This window comes from Staurois parvus, unplaced genomic scaffold (genome assembly GCF_062004578.1).
Source record: "Staurois parvus isolate SC_StPar_1 unplaced genomic scaffold, SC_StPar_1.0 ptg000154l, whole genome shotgun sequence".
Lineage (NCBI taxonomy): Eukaryota > Metazoa > Chordata > Amphibia > Anura > Ranidae > Staurois > Staurois parvus.
Window position 1 is genome coordinate 14,325,272 of NW_028317950.1, and position 20,170 is coordinate 14,345,441.

The 20,170-nt window shown below is 42.5% G+C and overlaps 1 protein-coding gene across 1 annotated transcript in view; it reads right to left on the reverse strand.

The window, feature by feature from the left end:
* Positions 1-18,817, reverse strand: part of GTF3C5 (general transcription factor IIIC subunit 5) — a 39,290-nt gene extending 20,473 nt beyond the window's left edge. Inside the window, exons 1-5 of the mRNA XM_089675079.1 lie at positions 18,662-18,817; positions 12,549-12,774; positions 10,217-10,415; positions 5,619-5,814; positions 3,095-3,199 (exon numbers count right to left, since the gene is read on the reverse strand). Of these exons, the coding sequence (XP_089531205.1) occupies positions 3,095-3,199; positions 5,619-5,814; positions 10,217-10,415; positions 12,549-12,774; positions 18,662-18,799 (864 nt within the window). The 5' untranslated portion in view covers positions 18,800-18,817. The remainder of the gene's footprint in view (positions 1-3,094; positions 3,200-5,618; positions 5,815-10,216; positions 10,416-12,548; positions 12,775-18,661) is intronic.
* Between the last annotated feature and the right edge of the window lie 1,353 nt (positions 18,818-20,170).

Sequence of the window (20,170 nt, forward strand, 5' to 3'; positions counted from 1 at the left end):
TAAAGTTGGGGAAAAAAACCCTGAGAATCCTCTATAAGGCACAGCGGTTGTTGGAAAAAATGCTGAGGTAGTAAGCAGAGACGTTTCCAAATTCCAGTACTGTCAGTTACCAGTCATAGTATTGTAAGCTCGAAAGAGCAGGGCCCTCGAACCCCTCGTGTATCACATTGTATTGGTATTGTTCTGTCACATGTTCTGTCCCCCTTTGTAATGTACAGCGCTGAGCGAACCATTGGCGCTTTATAAATACTGTATAATAATAATAATAATAATAATAGTACATGCTCAGTTGCACACCTGATTTTCTAAATGCCTGCTGTTTTTAATCGTGTGCGAGTATCCATTATTCTTTGGGGATTTAATAAATAGTTTGGTGGTAATGCACACGAGGCGTTTGGGCCCTCTTGTGTGTGTTTTTACAGATGACTGAAGATTTCCAAATCTGTGGAGGGCTGTACCGGAGGAAGCATTACGAACCAAAGCACGTGTTTTTAACAATTGATTTGTATTTGTACTAAGACACAAAAAGAATGGCAGACCTAGAAGCAGTACTAAAGCAGAAGCCATGTACCAAAATAAAATCAATACCATTTACTGTACTGTACAGTAACGGACAATCACTGTGATACATTAGCAGGATGGAACTTGCAACTCTGAGCATGGAACATAGAAATGCGCTGGTACAGAAACCAAACATCAGGAGTTTGCCGAAATACAGAATGATAAGAAAAACTCCCAAGTGGTATAATTATAAGCTGTGAATGTGACACCAAATATCCACTGCATGTGAACCTTCCTTGCGTACATTTTTTAAATTACAAGAAATGATGAGCCACCAGTGAAAGTTTTGTGAATGTTACCATCACTGCTTTATAAAATTGCCCCTAAAACAAGGGTTAAACTTGGGAACAAAGGTCATGGTGAAATATGAAACTGAGGGTAGCCACGCAGGTGTTGAGGTTTCAAACTGGCACCACAAACCTTCTTGGATCACATTCCCTTCAAGACCAGCTGTGAACTTCTCTCTGCTTTGACAGATAGGAAAATTATGCACATGCAGGAAACATACCCACCCCATTTGGGAATGATTAGTGCCTAACTACACAAAGGTTCTCCAATAAACTGGAAGCACTTTTTTACCACCCATATGGAAAACCTTGCGTGTCTCATTTCTTGAAAATGACCAATTGGGGTTAATTATTGGTGAAGACAAGGGAATCTATGACTTCTAACTTTTTTTTTCTATGCTTTTACCCTGTTCCATATTTTATTTTGTTTATTTTTACTTTGTTCCGAATGAATGTACTTATTCTGATTTGTTAAAAATATTTTATGACCCAGCACAAGTACTGAATCCAGAGTAAGTCAAGCAACTAGCGTCTTAGAAGATGGTCACTAATGGCATGCAACACATTTCCTTCATAACAGGTTAATTAGGTTATGTCTGGAAAAGTACTAAACTTTAAGCTTTACCATTTTATGTATATTATAACCAAAATTAACAAACAGACTACATAGTAGCACAGTGATTTTTTGCTGACCTTTATTACTTAATTCTTATATTTATTTTATGCCTCAATAGTATGTGAAACCTAGGCACTCATGACCCTACCAATGCACACACTAGGGACGATTTCGGAGGAAGCAATTAACCACTTGCCCTCCTGAGGATTTACCCCCCTTAATGACCAGGCCTCTTTTTGCTACTCGGCGCTGCACTAATTCAACTGATAATTGCTCGGTCATGCAATGCTGCACCCAAACAAAATTTATGTCTTTTTCACACAAATAGAGCTTTCGGTAGTATTTGATCACCTGTGCGCTTTTTATTTTTCACGCTATAAACAAAAAAAGACCAGAAATTTGGAAGAAAAACTATATTTTTTACTTTCAGCTATAAAAAATATATAGTAAACTCAAAGTTGGTTATAAATTTAGGCCAATATGTATTCTGCTCCATGTTTTTGATAAAAAAAATCCCAATAAGTGTATATTGATTGCTTTGTGTGAAAGTGATAGCGTCTACAAACTATGGTATAGATACTGAAATTTACGCCATTTTTTTGTGCTAGTTTAACGGACAATTGCGCAGTCATGCAATACGGTACATAAATAAAATGTATGTCCTTTTTTTCACACAAATAGAGCTTTCTTTCAGTGGTATTTGATCGCCTGTGCGTTTTTTATTTTTTGCGCTATAAAAAAAAAACAAAAATGGCTGACAATTTTGAAAAAAAAAAAACAACAATATTTTGGACTTTTTGCTATAAAACATGTCCAGTAAAAAATTTTTTAAAATCAAATTTCGGCATAAATTTCGGCCAAAATGCATTCTGCGAAAAGTCTTTCCTAAAAAAAAAAACCCAATACGTGTAAATTAATTGGTTTACGTGAAAGTTATAGCATTTACAAATGGCGGGAAAGATACTGGGATTTTTTATTTTTTTTTATACTAATGGCGGTGATCAGTGACTTATGGCGCCGATCAGCGACTTATGGCGGGACTGCGGCAGACATTCTGACACTGGGGGGGGGGGGGGAACTGACTTGGGGTAACTGACATCCCCAGTGACACCAATACAGTGATCAGTGCAAAAAAAAAAAAAAAAAAAACACTGACACTATACTAATGGTACTGGGGAGGAAGGGGTGTGTACTGCACGGGGACACACTGATCAGGAGAGATAAACTCTTCTCTCCTGCTCAGCATGTCAGGAGCTGACAGGGAACTGACAGAAAGCAGAGCTACTGCAGCCCTGCTCTCTGTCAGTGATTGCCGCTAATCGGTGGGACACAGCCGCCCCCTACCTGTTTTGCAAACACATGTTTTAAAACGTGGTTTTGCCCAGCCGTGCCACCCTGCCGCCGTATTTCTACAGTAGCTCGGCGGCATGTGGTTAAACTTGCAGTAAGTTTTGGGAATGTGAAAGGAAACTGAAGCACTTGGAGGAAACCCACAGAAACACAGGAAGAATATGCAATCTCCACAGAGATAGAGTCCCGGGTGATATTTGTAGCCCTGGACTCAAGGCAAGGTAGAAATGCTAACGGAATAATTGCCATGAACAGAAAATGCATACATTCTGGTACTCACCATATAATATGCCATATATGGTAAAAGTAACTTCAGCTTGTCGGGGTGAACGCTGACATTGGCCTTAATTGCGTTTCGGGACCATATTGGACGGATGCTGAAAAGCTGAAAAATACATTGTTTAAGTTCTCAAACCATGTAAACATAGCAGTAACGTCTTAACCTGCTCATCAGCTATTTCAATTATGCTCCTTTTTTCCATAAAACGTGCGGCTCAAGCAGACCAAGCAACATTGGTACCAATATGCATGTTTTTGACTTTTTTCCCCCCAAAAGGCCAGCAGCTAAGCCATCCTCTCCACCTCAAAGGCAGGCCATACATGTTTAGACGACTCTTTAAGCCCTGGGGGTTGACTGAGAGAAGCAAATTCATTCCCCCATTCATTCTAAACAGCTTGAATGGAAGAATCCTCACTGCCGATTTCTGTCTGAATACCCAGTGACTGAAGCTGATAGGATGAATTCACCGTTCAGCCAACAATTTTTATCCCGCTGTCTTCAAATTGTGAAATCAACTTGTGTTGAGTAAAGTGCTGACGACAGGGTCTCCCATGACTAAACATTCTGGTCGATTCTGAAGGAATCAGCTAAAATTAAAGTCTTGTATGACCAGCATAACAACTTTCCTTCCAGTATGGCCAGCAAATCACTTCCCCTGTCTATTGATATATGCAGAAATACCTGTCACAGAATGGCAGAGGTGTCTGACATGTAGGCTGTGATTAACAGATTGACTTTCTCTATGCTGAAACAAGATGGCAGCACACAGTTGGAGGATAACTAAGTCTAAGGCGATAGACTACAGAAACATTTTTCACCAATTATACTGTAGGTCTATTATGAATTATTCACAACACATATTTTATAGCTGCAAATGGCTTCTGTAAACATTGGAAAAGGAAAGGACTGCTATAACATGACAATTTTACAACTACAGAGGAGGCAGCCTGGAAGCAAGAAAGCAACCACAAAAGTATCATGGCCACAAAGTCATGGTTGGCTGGTGTGTGTGTTATATATTACATATATAATATATATATATACACACACACAAAGTTGTGCTCAAAAGTTTACATACCCTGGCAGAAATTGTGAAATTTTGGCATCAATATTGAAAATATGACTGATCATGCCAAAAAATGCTCTTTTATTGAAGGATGATGATCATATGAAGCCATTTATTATCAAATAGTTGTTGGCTCCTTTTTAAATCATAATAACAGAAATCACCCAAATGGCCATAATCAAAAGTTTCCCTCCCCTGGAATGTTTGCCCTTGGTACAGACACACAAGGTGACACACACAGGTTAAAATGCCAATTAGAGGTTAATGTCCCACATCTGTGGCTTTTTAAATTGCAATTAGTGTCAGTGTATAAATAGTCAATGAGTTTGTTAGCTCTTACGTAGAAGAACTGACTAGGCTAGATACTGAGCCATGGGGATCAGGAAAGAACTGTCAAAAGTCCTGCATAACAAGGTAATGGAACTTTATAAAGATATCTGGACCCTAAAGAGGATGCACAGGCAGTCCAACTCCTCCAGGATGGCACATGGATACGTGCCATTGCCAGAAGTCTCAAGAGCATAGAGAAGATTCTAGGAGACATTAAGTTACTCTAGAAGAGCTGGACAGGCCTGTAGAAGGTCCTTAACCCTTCAGCAGGACTGGCTTCTGCTCCTTTGTGCAAGGAGGAACAGAACGTGCACTGCCAGAGCCCTACAAAATTACCTCCAGCAGGCCACTGGTGTGAATGTCTCTGACCAAACAATCAGAAACAGACTACATGAGGGTGGTCTGAAGGTGGCTAGTAGGTCCTGAGTTCTTCCTGGTGCACGACAATGCCTGCCCTCATGTGGCGAGAGTATGCACGCAGTTCCTGGAAGATGAAGAACTCCAATAGAAGACCTCTGGGATATCATGTTTCGGTCCATCTGACGCCGCCAGATTGCACCTCAGACTGTCCTGGTCTAGATTTAGGAGGAAATATCCCAGGACACCATCCATCATCTCATTAGGAGCATGCCCCGACGTTGTCAGGCATGCATACAAGCATGCGAGGGCCATACAAACTACTGAGTACCATTTTGAGTTGCTGCAATGAAATGTCTACAAAATTTTTGGTGTGTCTTTGAATACAGTGCTCTGTAGGTTGATAATTTTCATTTCCATCAAACAAGTTCCTAACACATTACACAGTCCATATCAGTATAGATACCTAGCATTATATTTTTCCCCATTGAGATCTGATGTGTTTTCAAAGTGAGTGTTCCTTTAATTTATTTTGAGCAGTGTGTATGTATATATATATATTTGAAAAACACAGAAAACTATAATCTATATAAGTGTACTGATGGCACACACACACACCTTGAGAAAGATGGACTTTGTGGAAATGTCAACAATAATAAAAAAAATTGTTGTTACACACACACACACACACACAAAGTGAATGTGACCAGTAATCAATGATGGATTTCTGAACAGTCAGTGACTTGTAAGGAACACTGGAAGTACTCTTACCCTTATCATTTCCTGCTCCACATGACTGTCTATGGGGTTAGTACACAGCTTCTTCCAGTTTTTCAAGGCGGCTGGATGTGGCTCTGCAGGAATTTCCGGATCTTCGAAATTGACAAATATGGCATTGTGAGGCCTACGAGCCCTACTAAGGCCGATCAGATTTTCACTGGATAAATTTGGGGGCTGATAGCCATCCCTGAGAATGCAAGTAAAGACAAATCAGGTAATAGTTATGGCTAGTGCAGGGATGCAGGAAACTCGCTTGGTTGCCCCATCAGCACAGTCAGTGTTGATGAGGGAAGCCCTCCATCAGTGCTATTGTGTTCTACTGGCAGGGAACCTTCCTGGCGGCCAGAACACAATGATTACTTCTACCGACCATAGCCGCTGGCAGTAATTGCATGTGAAGAATCCGACAGTATGGTTGTACCCAAGTTGATCCAACGGATCGACTTAGGTACAACCAGCCTGCTCATCAAAAGATTGAATCTTGGCTAGCCCCATCTGAAACAAACAAAATTCGATCTATCTATGCTTTACACATGAACTCCACCAAGAGTGATTTTCATATCAGTAATTCACATCATCAAAGACATGTTAGGCATTTATGACAACCTATTGGGCTTCTCTGCTCTCTTGGACAGGATTGCCCCCTGAAACAGGTAACACCAAGAAAAAGTCCTTTTCTCCACAAAGAAATTTCTCCAACAAATACACCATAGAAGTAGCCTCTGGAACTTCTTGGAACTTTTGACAGGGAAGTACAGACACTTGGGATGATTTACAAAGACTGGCACACACCGAAAAGTGTGCCAATTTCTACAAGATGGTTTAATTAGTGCTTTCTCTGAGAAATTACTAAAAGTGGTGCCAAATTGTCACATGGCAGATATAAATGTGCACTTACACTGCCATGCACCAAAATTTGGTAATTTACTCGGACCATCCCAACTGGAAAATGGATGTAAACAATTATATTTAGAGTTTGTATCAGCATCTTTACACCAACCTACAGTATACACAAATAAATCACATGGTTTCCAACCCCTGTCATCAAGTACCCCCCACAGGTCATGTTTTCAGGATTCCCTTTACCTTGCACATGTTTTAAATCAATGTACATAGCTTGTATTTATGACAGCTATGTTATTATTATTAAACTGTTAATAGTTTACATAACAGGAGACTGTACAACTACATTACAAGAGGGATAGGAGTGGGAGCTTACAATCTAATGGAAATTATCAAAATATTGCCTTTTGGGGGTACTTGATGAACAAGGATGGAAAAGACTGATATAGGAGTAGTAAAGCCAGAGCCTAAATGTCAGTATTATCCTCAGATCCAGGATCCCTCTATTTTCTTCCTGGTGAGGTGATCATATAATTTCCTCACAATGCACCAACACCATTTTGTAACATGAGTAGAGTATATGACGCATGAGGACACAATTATTGGAAATGGTACAAAGTAATTGATAAGGGTAATGCTTCTGCCATAGTGGCATGTGATGGTGGGAAAACCTCAGCTGCACTGACAGTTTTATCCTATAAGTAGTAAAACAAATATGGCCACCCTCCAAATGGTGCATGGACACGCAACGTTTTCCTACTGCCTCACCTTGACTGATTCATGAAGGTCAGAACCCACAACTGAAGTTTCCATGATCACATATAAGTTCAATCAAGTCTGTTAATTAAATAAACTGGTTGTGGTGAGAAGTGGAACTCCAGCCAAAACCTCTCCTAGCTTTGGACAAAGTGGGGAAGGACTGGAACCTCCACCACATTCTTCTTGCAGTCATTTTGTTCCCATTTATTGTTCTTGTGGCTGCTCAGAGGTAAGGTGTAATCTACACAGTAGGGATGAAGACAGAAACCAAAAACGTGAAAGAACTCGCTCTAGCCAAAACAGGAAGAGTTTTGCCTGGTGTTCCACGTTAAAATAAACCTAAACTGTAAAATGAAAGCATGTTTAATTGAAGCTGAGCGCCAGCCTTCCCTTCAGTTTTGTACAGTTATACAGGCATCTCTCCTGTACTGGAATTGCTTACTTTGATTTCACTGCACACACATTTTTTTCACAGTGTGCAATGGAAGCTGAAGCAAACCAGACAGACCTCATTTAATGGCTGGAGGAGGTTTAGGATCATCTAGTTCTTTACTCCCTAGCGTCACTGTCCTAGATTTCAGTTATTTCAAACATGGAGGCTCAGCATCATATGTGGGCATTACCTGGGGCAGTCTACACTTTCAGACAGCAACCCATCAAGGCATTTTGATATTACATAACTCCTCCCAAAAGCCAGCTCACTGCTTGCATCAGGGCTGAAGACTCTTCAGAATTGAGAATTTTTTTCAGCCGGAGATCGGCTTTTTACTGTTAAAGTGATAAAGTGGATATACAGCTGTCCTGTCACTTTAACAGTGCTTGAAAGCGGGCCTCCTTCCCCCTCCATTCCCGGGCTCTCTTGTTCCAAAAGTAAGCCCAGGACCGCTGTGAGCGTTTGTATCAGCTGCGCACAGAGATGTAGAAATAGCCATTCTTCCCCCTCATCTGTGAGGAATGAAGCCGGAAGCAACAAGCATTTTGTCACTTTTGGTTTAAGCGACGTGTTCAGCCAGGAAAACAACTGATCAAACAGATTTCTGTATGAGGTCACAAAAGGAATCAGGGGTCTGATAGACCCCTGAGCTCTGCATAAAGAGTACATGTCACTGCCCAGAGCTATCACAAGGGGTGTTGTTCATCCCTTGTGATAGCAATGAAATTAAACAAAAAAAAAAGTGTGAAAAAAAATAAAAAAACAAAATGTAAATGCACTCCTATACCCGCATGCAAATGCAAACGCGCACACAGGTCCAGCATGCATATATAAACAGTGATTGTACCACACAAGTGACATATGGCTTTGAATATCAGAGTGAGAGCAATAATTCCAGTACCAGAGATCACATTCAGCTCTAAACTGACAGCCTGTAAAAGCTTTGAAATTGCTGCCTCTGGACAATTTTAGGTACCATAGTTTACTGCCATTTCACAGGAGTGCACAGTTTTAAATCTTGAATCGTTTGGTATATATTTAAAATTTGCGTTTGATAAATGATTTTATTCTTCAGGGCCTCTGCTTTCAGAAAATATATGTTTTGGGGTTCTCACCAATTTTCTTACAAAACATGCAGATTTTAAAATGTATGTGAAAACAAACTGCCCTGATAGGCACGTGGTTAAAGAATAAGTTCACCTTTTGATCAAAAATAATAAAATGCACTTTTTGTGCAGGTAAAAAAATATGCGTTTATTATTTTTTGTTGAAGGAGCCTATAAAGCATTGCACCAATGATCAGATCTCTGGAGCCATGCAGGTCTCCTGCAGACCTGTGAGTATATCTACTTGCCCATATGGGATGTGCAAGCAAGCAGATACACTGGCATGAAGATTCAATGAACTACCAGAGTGCTCCATAGTGCCATTGTAGTTCATTGAGAACTACAAGCTGAAATGCGCTAAGGCTCTCGGGACTTGCGGTTCATTCATTCACAGAACACTGCAAATGAATGACAACTGTGTGGACGGAGCCCTACATGGCCACGCGGTTTTTAAAAAGTGACAGCTAGTAGGGGGAACTTTTCCCCTTACTTCTGTCATGGGGCAGCAGCATTGGGAACATGTTCCCAAAGGTGAATTTATCCTTTACAAAACTACCTCTCATTAGGTGAGAAAGCTCACAATCACCTAGTTGGCAACTTTGACATTTAAAGAATACCAAAGATGATTTCTTTAAAATAATTGTGGAACATTTTTCTGCTTTTAGCACACTTTCTCCTGTGCATGCTTTCAGATACTTCACAGAAGGCATGTGTTGCATACAAATAGTTTTAGTCTAGGTTCATTGTAGTACAGGTTCAGCATGATCCTATTTTCAGATTTTTGTAGAGCAACATTGCACATCTTTTATGCGTTTTTTTACACACTTCATGCATTTTTGTAGAGGAAGGAGCCTGCTCAATTCACTCAGCAGTGGTATTTCTACTACTGCTAATGTGAAAGATTCAGTTGTTGCTAAGGAGCTGGCACCTGTTGGCATCCTAACAACCAGGAACTCATCACTGCCCATTCAACGGTCAGCCGTGGATTACCTCATATACTTCCCCCCTCCCCCCAGTGATTGAGAAGGGAATACATAGTATACCTATTCATTCACACAAAAAAAAAAATCATGTAAAAATAAAAACCACATCGTTTTTTCACAAGTCTTATTTAAAAAATTAAATAAATAAATGTACCCTGATGTGCATTCACTATCAATCATGTCCATCGGTGCAGGTCCATGTCAGTTACGATGAAAGATGGCCGCCAAACCACATGAAAGAAAAAAACCCACTGCACGCTGAAAGCTGGTCCATTCCATCTCTGAAATAAACTACGGAGTGGTGTCACCCGGTGACCTCATTGACCAGATATGTGGTTTATATGCATTTCCATTTAAGTCTATGAAGCTGTATTAGCACCAAATGTAGCACCTGTACCTTTTACAAAAACGTGTTGCAGCTGCACTGCATTGTGAACAGGCATCATTGAAAAAAATAAACCCTACCTGTGGTTGATATTTGGTCTGTAGTAATAATCCACTGGGTTGTCTAATCGAGAGAAAATAGGAGGAGGGATATATAAGGGCAGGTCCTGATGGAAGAACTCCTCTTTCTCAGGTTTTGTTAGCAGGACTTTATCATACAGAGAGATCCGGGATCCATCAGAGCCATGGGTAAATGCCAGGTACTGGAAATCCGACATGCCTGGGAACAGGAAGAGTTAGATATTAATCTGGGATGTCTATTGGTAAAGAAGAGCTAACGCTCAGTATGACAGGAGCAGAAGGAAATCTCCCCACAAGAATCTCAAAAGGGGGCCAAACATCCATTTAGGGATCAGACCCTACAAAACTTCACCCAACATTGTGAAATACATTTTCAGGTAGTGCTACTTTTAAGTGTATATTCACGCCAAATGGGACTGCCCTGAACGAGTATTCCAGTGCAGTCCCACCGCATGACAAGGCAAAATGCCTGGTCTCCTGTGTGCGCGCGACTCATACCACTGCTTTGCGGTGGTGTCTGGGCACTGTGCGCTGAAAAAGAGTAGTGCATGCAATACTTTTTTTCAGCTAAACACAGTGCGAGGCACTGCCTCACACCGTGCGGCAGCCAAATAAACGAAATGAAATGTCTGTGTTTAACCACTTGTCTACAGGGCACTTATACCCCCTTCCTGCCCAGGCCAATTTCCAGCTTTCAGCGCTGTCACACTTTGAATGACAATTGCGCGGTCATGCAACACTGTACCCATATGAAATTTGTATCATTTTTTTGAGACAGATAGAGCTTTCTTTTGGTGGTATTTATTCACCACTGGGATTTTTATTTTTTCTTAAACAAACCAAAAACCACTGAAAATTTTGAAAAAAAAAAAACTCTTACTTTTTGTTATACAATTTTGTAAATAAGTGATTTTTCTCCTTCACTGATGTGCGCTAATGAGGCTGCAGTGATGGGCACGGATGAGGAGGCACTGGTAGGTTGCACTGAAGGGCATTGACAGGCAGCACTGAAAGGCAGCACTGATGCATGACACTGATATATGGCACTGATAGGCGGCACTGATGCACACTGATAGGCGACACTGACTGGCAGCACTGATAGGTGGCACTGGTAGGTTGCACCGATGGGCATCGACAGGCAGCACTGATGAGCACTGAAAGGCAGCACTGATACATGACACTGATATATGCACTGATAGGCGGCACTGACTGGCACTGTTAGGTGGCACTGATAGGCGGCACTGATGGGTGACATTAAAAGGCAGCTCAGATGGGCACTGATATGTGGCATTGATGTGCACTGGTATGCACCAATATGTGGCACTGATATGTGGCATTGATGGGCACTGGCACGTGGCACTGATGGGCACTGACAGGTGGCACTTCTGGGGGTACACTGATCATCAGTGCCCTGACGATCAGTGTACATGTCCCCTCCGCGGAAAGCCGATTACCGGCTCTCCTCTCGAGCTGTCAGCGTGGACAGAAATGCCGATAACCGGCATTTCCGTGTTTACATGTGATCAGCTGTGATTGGACACAGCTGATCACATGGCCAAGCCGACATCTGCGGCTCTTTCCGTGAACAGTTGTGTCCGAGGGACACAGCACACCGGCGATCACCACACGCTCCCTGAGCCGCGCATGCGTGTTGAGAATGGAAGGACGTCATATGACATCCTATCAGAACGAGAGAACCACCTTGCGCTCGTCATTGTACTATATGGCGGGCGGGAGGTGGTTAAAAAAAAAAAAGAAAAAAGTGTGGTACAGAACGGTGATTCTTTGTCTTATAAAGTGGCAGCTGGTGTGAATGGACCCTGAAAGAAAAAATTCTTCTATTAAGTTTTTAATGGAGTGAGGAAAAGTTAGCAACCTTTTTGGCTTTTATTCAGTGCACCATTGGCCACACACCCATCTATACTGAGTGTAAAGACAGTGCGGGACAGGATGTTAAATGTTAGGATTTTACTGCTGTCTGTGCATCCCACAAGGAATATTTACCACCTCTATTGTCCTGGTAATCAATGCCACAAAAACTAAAAAAGAAAAAAAAAAAAAAAAAAGAATAAATCCAAAATTTTGAGTTGTTACTAGAACAGGAACAGAACTAGAATCTTCTAATGAGGGCACCTGTGGTGGTGACAACTGCCTAGAAGGGATTTTCCCCACTTTGGACAAATTCCCTCTGACTTCCTGTTGTCTCTACAGGACAGGAAGTAAAGAGAAGTTTCCCTGACAGCTGACATGGGTTTTAACCTTCCAAAAGTATAAAACATTCTGGGCTTGGATTGAAATGTAAAGCATTCAGTAAAGAAATGACAGTGTGTACCTTGGAATTTATAGACTGTTCCCACCACACCAATGATTTCCATGGTAACCTTTTCCTCTGAAGCTTGGCTTTCAGTTTTCATCCCATCTGACCTTTTCTTCCGAGTTTTTATCTTCACCCGTAGGATCATAGTGGTGGTGGGGAAGCGATTGGCACACAATGGATGACAATAAGGGTCCTTAGGTCTGTAATACAGCTCAAGCCTTTTCGCAGGATCAGCATACACCTAGCAGGGGAGGAAGAAAACACCAATAAACTAAAATTCTAAATACAATTAGTGATAAAATAGGAAATTCTAATAATAACATGTAAAAGGATACAGAGTGGAGCTGATTTAATAAAAGGTGTAGAGGGTGTAGTTTCACCTAGAAAAGTGCTAAGTGATCATTTGTTCTCTCTGAATACCAAAGCAAGTGCTAACAAAAAGCATGAGCTTTGCCACATGGAAATAGAATAGTGTAGATGAACTCTAAAGGTACTGATACAATAAAGGTGGCAATGCCAATAAGCTTTGTCTCAAAAATGCTGCAGAGGAGTAACAGCTGGTAAAAATTCCATGTGTATCAAAAGAGTGGGTCTACCTTCCAGCTGATGAGCTTTAAAAACTTGGATCGTTTTAAAAGACACAAATTAAAGTATATCTAAATGCAAGACTTTTTTTTTCCTTTTAGGGTCAACTGACAGGTCTATGTCAAGATTATGCATATAACTTGTGTTACAGCATTACAGTGTCATTCATTGCTGAACTGCATCCCTAATCATTAAAGCAACAGCTGGTGTTATAGCATGCCACAATGCACAACAGTGTGCCGAGGTGCGGTATCCTCCAAAAAAAGGGTCATGTTCAATAACAATCTGAACAACCTACGCCCCGTCTCCTTCCTCCCCTTTTTATCCAAACTCCATAAGCCCTGGTTCACACTGTTGGGGTGCAAAATTCGCACCAGTTTCTGTGCGATTTCCGCACCGCATCATAAACGCACCCCATTTTAAGTTAACAACACCCCGAAATCGGTTCGCAAAATGCGATCAAGTTCTGGTGCGGACAAAAAAAAAAAAAAAAGGGTCCTGCACTATTTTGGTGTGGATGCGGTGCAATTTGATGGCTCAAATTGCACTACACAGAGATTGCAGGTGATTTGCACAGGAATGTGGTGCGGTTCTTGTGCAAATCACATGCAATGTGCCACACCGCATCAGTGTGAACCAGGGCTGAACGTCTTATCTACAACCGACTGAGCGACCACCTCACTGAGAATAACCTTCTTAATCCCCTTCAGTCTGGATTTCGCTAACACTCCATAGAAACTGCTCTCCTAAAACTCACGATCTACTAATGGCTAAATCCAAAGGACAGTATTTTGTACTCCAACGTCTGGACCTCTCTGCTGCCTTTGATACGATGGACCATTGCCTCCTCCTCAAAAAAACTCCACGCCTTTGGTCTCCGTGACTGTACTCTTTGCTGGTTCTCATCCTACTTATCCAACCGCACCTTCTACTTCCTCCTCTCCTCTACCTTTCTCTGTCGTGGTCCCCGAAGGTTCTGTTCTTGGACCTCTATTCTCGATCTACACCTCTACCCTGGGTCAGTTAATAGCCTCCTATGGCTTCCAATACCATTTCTATGCTGACAACACCCAAATCTATCTCTCTACTCCTCAGTTCACTCCTTTAGTCTCCTCGCGTATCATTAATTTACAAACAGACATATCAGACTGGATGTCACACCACTTCCTCAATACAATCTATCCAAAACTGACCTCATATTTCCTCCCCCACGTGCCTCTTCCCCTGATTTTTCTGTCAAGATCAATGGCACAACTATCAACCTCTCCCTGCATACCAAGGTTCTCGGTGTAATCCTGGACTCTGAATTCTCCTTTCAGCCCCATATCCAATCCCTCTCCAAATCTTGCTACCTCTACCTCCGCAACATCTCCAAAATACGCCCCTTCCTAACCTATGACACACAAAGCTTCTAATTCACTCTCTGGTCATCTCTCACCTCAACTACTGCAACTCCCTTCTCATTGGATTACCTTTACACGGGATATTCCTCCTTCATTCCATCATGAATAATGCTGCCAGACTCATCTACCTTACCAACCGTTCAGTGTCTGCTACTCCTCTCTGCCATTCCCTCCATTGGCTTCCGCTCACTCAACAAATGGTATTCAAAATACTAACAACTTAGAAAGCCATCCACAACTCAGCCCCCAGCTACATCACAAACGTGGTCTCAAAATACCAACCAAATCGTTTTCTTCGTTCCTCCCAAGACCTCCTGTTACTTCCTTATTACCTCCTCCCATTCTCCAGGACTTTTTCCAAGCCTCTCCCATCCTATGGAACTCCCCACCCCAATCTGTCTATCTCATACTCTGTTTGCTTTTAGATGATCCCTGAAAACCCTTCCCTTCAGGGGAAACCTATCCTGCCTCCAAGTAACAACTGTACTTTTATTTTCTCCATCAGCTCACCTTCCCCATAGCTATTACCTTTGTAGCACTTGACCCTCCCTCCAATACAAGCTCTACTGGGCAGGGCCCTCTGATTCCTCCTGTATTGAATTGTTTTGTAGCTGTACGGTCTGCCCTCATGTTGTAAAGCGCTAACTGTTTGACCTATATAAATCCTGTATTATAATAATAATGTACAGTTTTTAACACATTAGGGAATGTTGGCAGCCCTTTCATTTTCCATGAGCTACCTTAAAGCAATGCACTGCAGCAAAGTAAATGGGCGCTTAGTGTTGGATAGAGCAGGGAATGGTAACGATCCCAGTGCTTAATAAACAGAGAGGATAACTCTCTCCTGTGACAACACGGACTGTAAAGAAAAACCTGAGAGTACTTCTACCCTACCATACTCTATCCAAAACAAAAAGCTTCAATGCTTGGCGTGCATGCAGGCAATCTGTGGTAGACGTACATGCAGTAGTGCTCTGCGCTGCCTCTTCTGTTATTAGTAGAAGAGAGTTCCTTTGAGGAACAAATTGCATTACCCCAAAATTGCATTTATGAAATGGCTAGAGGTCATGGATAAACCTAAAACATTTTAACCCCCCTCCCCCAAAAAAACACAAGCTCATCCTCCAAAGAAAAAAAAAACACAAAAACCCACAATCACTGGTGGTCAGTGGCATTCTAAGACCTCTCACCTCCATCACTGGTAGTCATTGGCACTTGCAATCCCCTCAAAACTAACCCCCTACTCTTGAGTGCTCATTCCTCTGCTGCAGCCAGAGGATTTAGGGCTCCTTTACTCCTGCTTAGCTCAATGAAGAGTGATCCACAATCGGATCACACTTCAGAGTGCATCTGACAGGTGATGAGGAGGCATTGTATTTTCTTGTGTGTGGTTGCAGCGCAGCCCTATTCACTTGAACTAGATTTGTGGATATAATACTTGCACGTGAATGTACACGGTATGTGTACACCCCCAACGTGCAGCTGTGGGGAGGTAAAAATGTGTCTCAACCGCAAAGATTTTACTACCCCCCCAATGCAAATATAGACAAGCCCTTGAAGTGATTCTAAAGGTTCATTTTTTTTTGTAAAATAACAAACGTGTTATACTTGCCTGCTGTGTCCAGTGGTTTTGCACAGAGCAGCCTGGAGCCTCCTCTTCTTGGGACCCCTGCAGGCTCTTCTGGCTCCTCCTGTCGGGTGCCCCCACAGCAAGCAGTTTGCTATGGGGGCACCCGCTGCTCAGTGTGTCCTTTCACACAGCTTGACCCCGCCCTCTCTCTCCCCTCACTGGCTGACTGGCAGTGATTGACAGCAGTGGGAGCCAATGGCTCCTGCTTGCTGTCTCAGTCAATGAGGATGCAGAGACCTGGGACAGCCGAGGCTGTTGTGAACATCACTGGATGGCGATGAGGCTCAGGTAAGTATTGAGGGGCTGGGGGCACTGCTGCACACAGGTTTTTTACCTTCATGCATAGAATTTTCCTATAGAATGTACACTGAGCAGCACATCAGCATACGGCACCACAATCATTAAGGCAACAGCCTGTGTTGTAGCGTGCCACAATGCACAATAGTGTGCTGAGGTGCAGTATTGTCCAAAAACTAGTCATGTGCAATTTTTAAAACATTGCATTCTGGCACAGTGCCTGGATGACTGCGTTCCTGCACATGCATGGGAGTGACATAATTTGGCCTCAGCCAATCAAGATGGCTGAAGACCGCCACTCAGAAGAAGCTGGGGGAGAAGATGCTGGTGGCAGCAAAGGACCTCATGGGTGTCAGACAGTTGGAACAGAGGGCAGTCTTTACTGTCCTTAGTCCCGCCTTTACGCCAGTGCTTCCCAGCCCTTTAAGGGGTTTCTGATGCTGGAAGGAGGGTTTATGATCATGTAATCACTGTGATTGGCTGTCACATGATCAGAGTGCTACCAATCGCAAGTAGCAATTAGCCAACGATAACTGTGTCGGGAGCACGCTCTTGGCACATGTTTGTTTACATTTTGGTTTGCAGATATGCAGCCTCTCGGCATCAAGGCCGACTCACCAAGATGCTGCGTAGTCTTGGCGTGAAGATGTTAACGAATGCATTCATACCATAAATCCTCCCCCTTCCCTTTCTCCATTGTGAGAGGAAGGACTTACCAGTGTAAACAGTACTGCACTGTTTACACTGGTGGTGATCGCTGTGATTGGTCATCACAAGGCACAAAGCCGCCCCAATCAGCTCTATCATGATCGCTGGGATTGGTCATCACAACCATGATAGAGCTGATCGCTGTGATCGGTCATCACAAGGCACAGAGCCGCTCCAATCAGTTCTATCATAACCGCTGGGATTGGTCATCACAATCATGATAGAGCTGATCACTGGGATTGGTCATCACAATCATGATAGAGCTGATCGCTGTGATTGGTCATCACAAGGCACAGAGCTGCTCCAATCAGTTCTATCATGATCGCTGTGATTGGTCATCACAATCATGATAGAGCAGATCGCTGTGATTGGTCATCACAAGGCAGAGAGCTGCTCCAATCAGTTCTATCGTGATCGCTGTGATTGGTCATCACAATCATGATATTAGCAGATTGCTGTGATTTGTCATCACAAGGCACAGAGCTGATCTAATCAGCAATATCATGATCGCTGCGATTGGTCATCACAATCTTGATAGCGCTGATCGCTGTGATTGGTCATCACAATCTTGATAGCGCTGATCGCTGTGATTGGTCATAACAAGGCACGGAGCTGTTCCAATCAGTTCTATCATGATCGCTCTAATTGGTCATCACAAGGCACAGAGCAGCTCCAATCAGCTCTATACTTCTAGCCGATCTTCTCCTGCAATGATAGAGGGAGCGGAAGCTTTGCGCACAAACACAAATGTACAAAAGCAGGATATACAGGTACCTCCAGCCACCCTAATAAGTGTGCCAACTGCCCGCTGCATTACTATATCCAGTCCTGAAGACATGGTTGAGGATCTGTGCTTATGAAAAACCTACCTGCCACACCAATACTTTCTGTTTTAACAACCTAAAATTAGTAAACAGATGAGGCATTCTGACTTCTCTGACTGCAAGCTGCCTGTGGGGCAAGAATTTAGAAAGTACAGAAGCCAGAGGATCAGCATGACCGCCATACAAGTTTCAGTACTTCTTAATAGGGCAGAGAAGGATCAGAACCTCTGTAAGAGTTTTGTCAATACTTGTGTCGGGAGGGGAGAGGGAATTTACTCCCTTACTCCTGAGGGGAACTCTAACATTTTACAGTTGCCACCAGAGCAGGAAGTGAGGGAAATCTTCTGAAGGGGACACCTGTGCTGGTGACAAATGTCTAATAGGGGACTCACCCTTACTTCCTGTTGAGAGAAAGTGAAAGGAAGTGTAAATGATACGAATACAACATAAAAAACCTGACAGGCCTTTTAACCCTTCTCTATTCAGATGAAAATAAAAGAGGTTTGGCCTGTTCTACACTTTACCAGGCAGACAGCTGAACCTGCACAGGAATGCCCATCACAGCACCCACACTACTAGATCTATATCAAGGATGTGCCCTGCAGATAGCCAACACAGTACAGTACACAGCGATAAGCTCATGGCGGTGCAGCAGTAAATAACTTCCCCCCGAAGCCTCACCCGAGACACCCCTTCCTCCCCGCCCAGGGTGAGCAGCATCTTGTCCACATCCTGCACCAGCCCCGGGTACTCCACACACACCATGGGCTTCTTGCCCCTGGGGAGAGTCACAGTAGCGGAGCCCTCCATTTCTGCCATGCGTCCGGTTGAGATTTGCTTCCCCGCTGTCGGATTCTTAAGGTTCCGCCGCACAAGAGTTCCTATCTCTCTCCCACTTTCTAGGAAACGGGATCCCTCTGTCAGTCTTTTCCCCATGAATGTGCCTCCCGAAAGCTATATCTTTTTTAACAACTTTATTTCAAGGACAAAGTCATAGGGGCATGCAGCTTTATTTGTTGCATACTCTGACTTTAAGGTATAAAGGCAAAACGTTTTTGTGTTGTTTTTGTTTTGGATGGAGTAGAGAGAGATTAGAACCCCTGTCAGTTTTTATTGCAGTCCCTGTTATGGAGATTCACCCTCGATTTGTCCTGGTTACCATTATCATTGAAAGTAAAAGAAAATCCCTATGTTTGGGTTCTCCCCAGAAAAGTAATCGAGGGGAAATCTTCCAATGGGGATGCTAGTTCTGGTGAATTCCCTTAATTTGCAGGGATTTTCTCTCACTTCCTGTTTGGCTATGGGACAGGAAGTGAAGGGAAATCTCTATAATAGGACACAGATAGTAAAAAAAATAGGGGTTATAACTCTCCCTTACTCTATCCAAAATGAAAAAAAAAAATTTTGCCTTTAGTACTACTTTAACACTTGCGCCATCAATCTTGGCCAGGCAGGAACCCCTCCTTCTGAGTGGATGTCATATGACGTCCTCTCAGAAGGAGCCGCTCAAGACTAGGATCTTTTTAACAGATATAACTCTTATAAGACATATTATCAGATATAACAGTTATACTCTAAGTGACATTAATCGTTTTATTAGCCTTTTATGATGTGTATTTGTGATACAAGTATATGTGAATAATAAAATACTGTTTTTATGTACTGGTATTTGTTTTTGTTCTATACCTCGGAAGGTACATTCATAGTCCCAATCCAAAGTGCTGTTGTTTCACATAAATACCACCAAAAGAAAGCTCTATTTGTGTGAAAAAAATTATACATTTTTTAATGGGTGCAGTGTTGCATGACCGTGCAGTTGTCATTCAAAGTATGCCAACGCTGAAAGCTGAAAATTGACCTGGGCAGGAAGCGAGTAAAAGTGCCTGGTATTGAAGTGGTCAGTCATTTTCTACAGTTAAGGGACTTCACCTGTATAAAAGCTACTGTCTGTTGTACTTTAAGATGGGCCTGATGTTGCAGAACGATGAACTGACAAGTTTAAAATGGCCACCACCTTTCACCGCCAAGTTTATGTGAGCTGCTGTTGTGGCAATGGACAGCTGTTCATTATTGTTCTACATTCGTGCAATCGAGAAACACCCTGGGGTTTATTTACCAAAGCTGGAGCATGCAAAATCAGAATCACATCTGCATGGAAACCAATTGGCTTCCAGGTTTTATTTCCAAAGC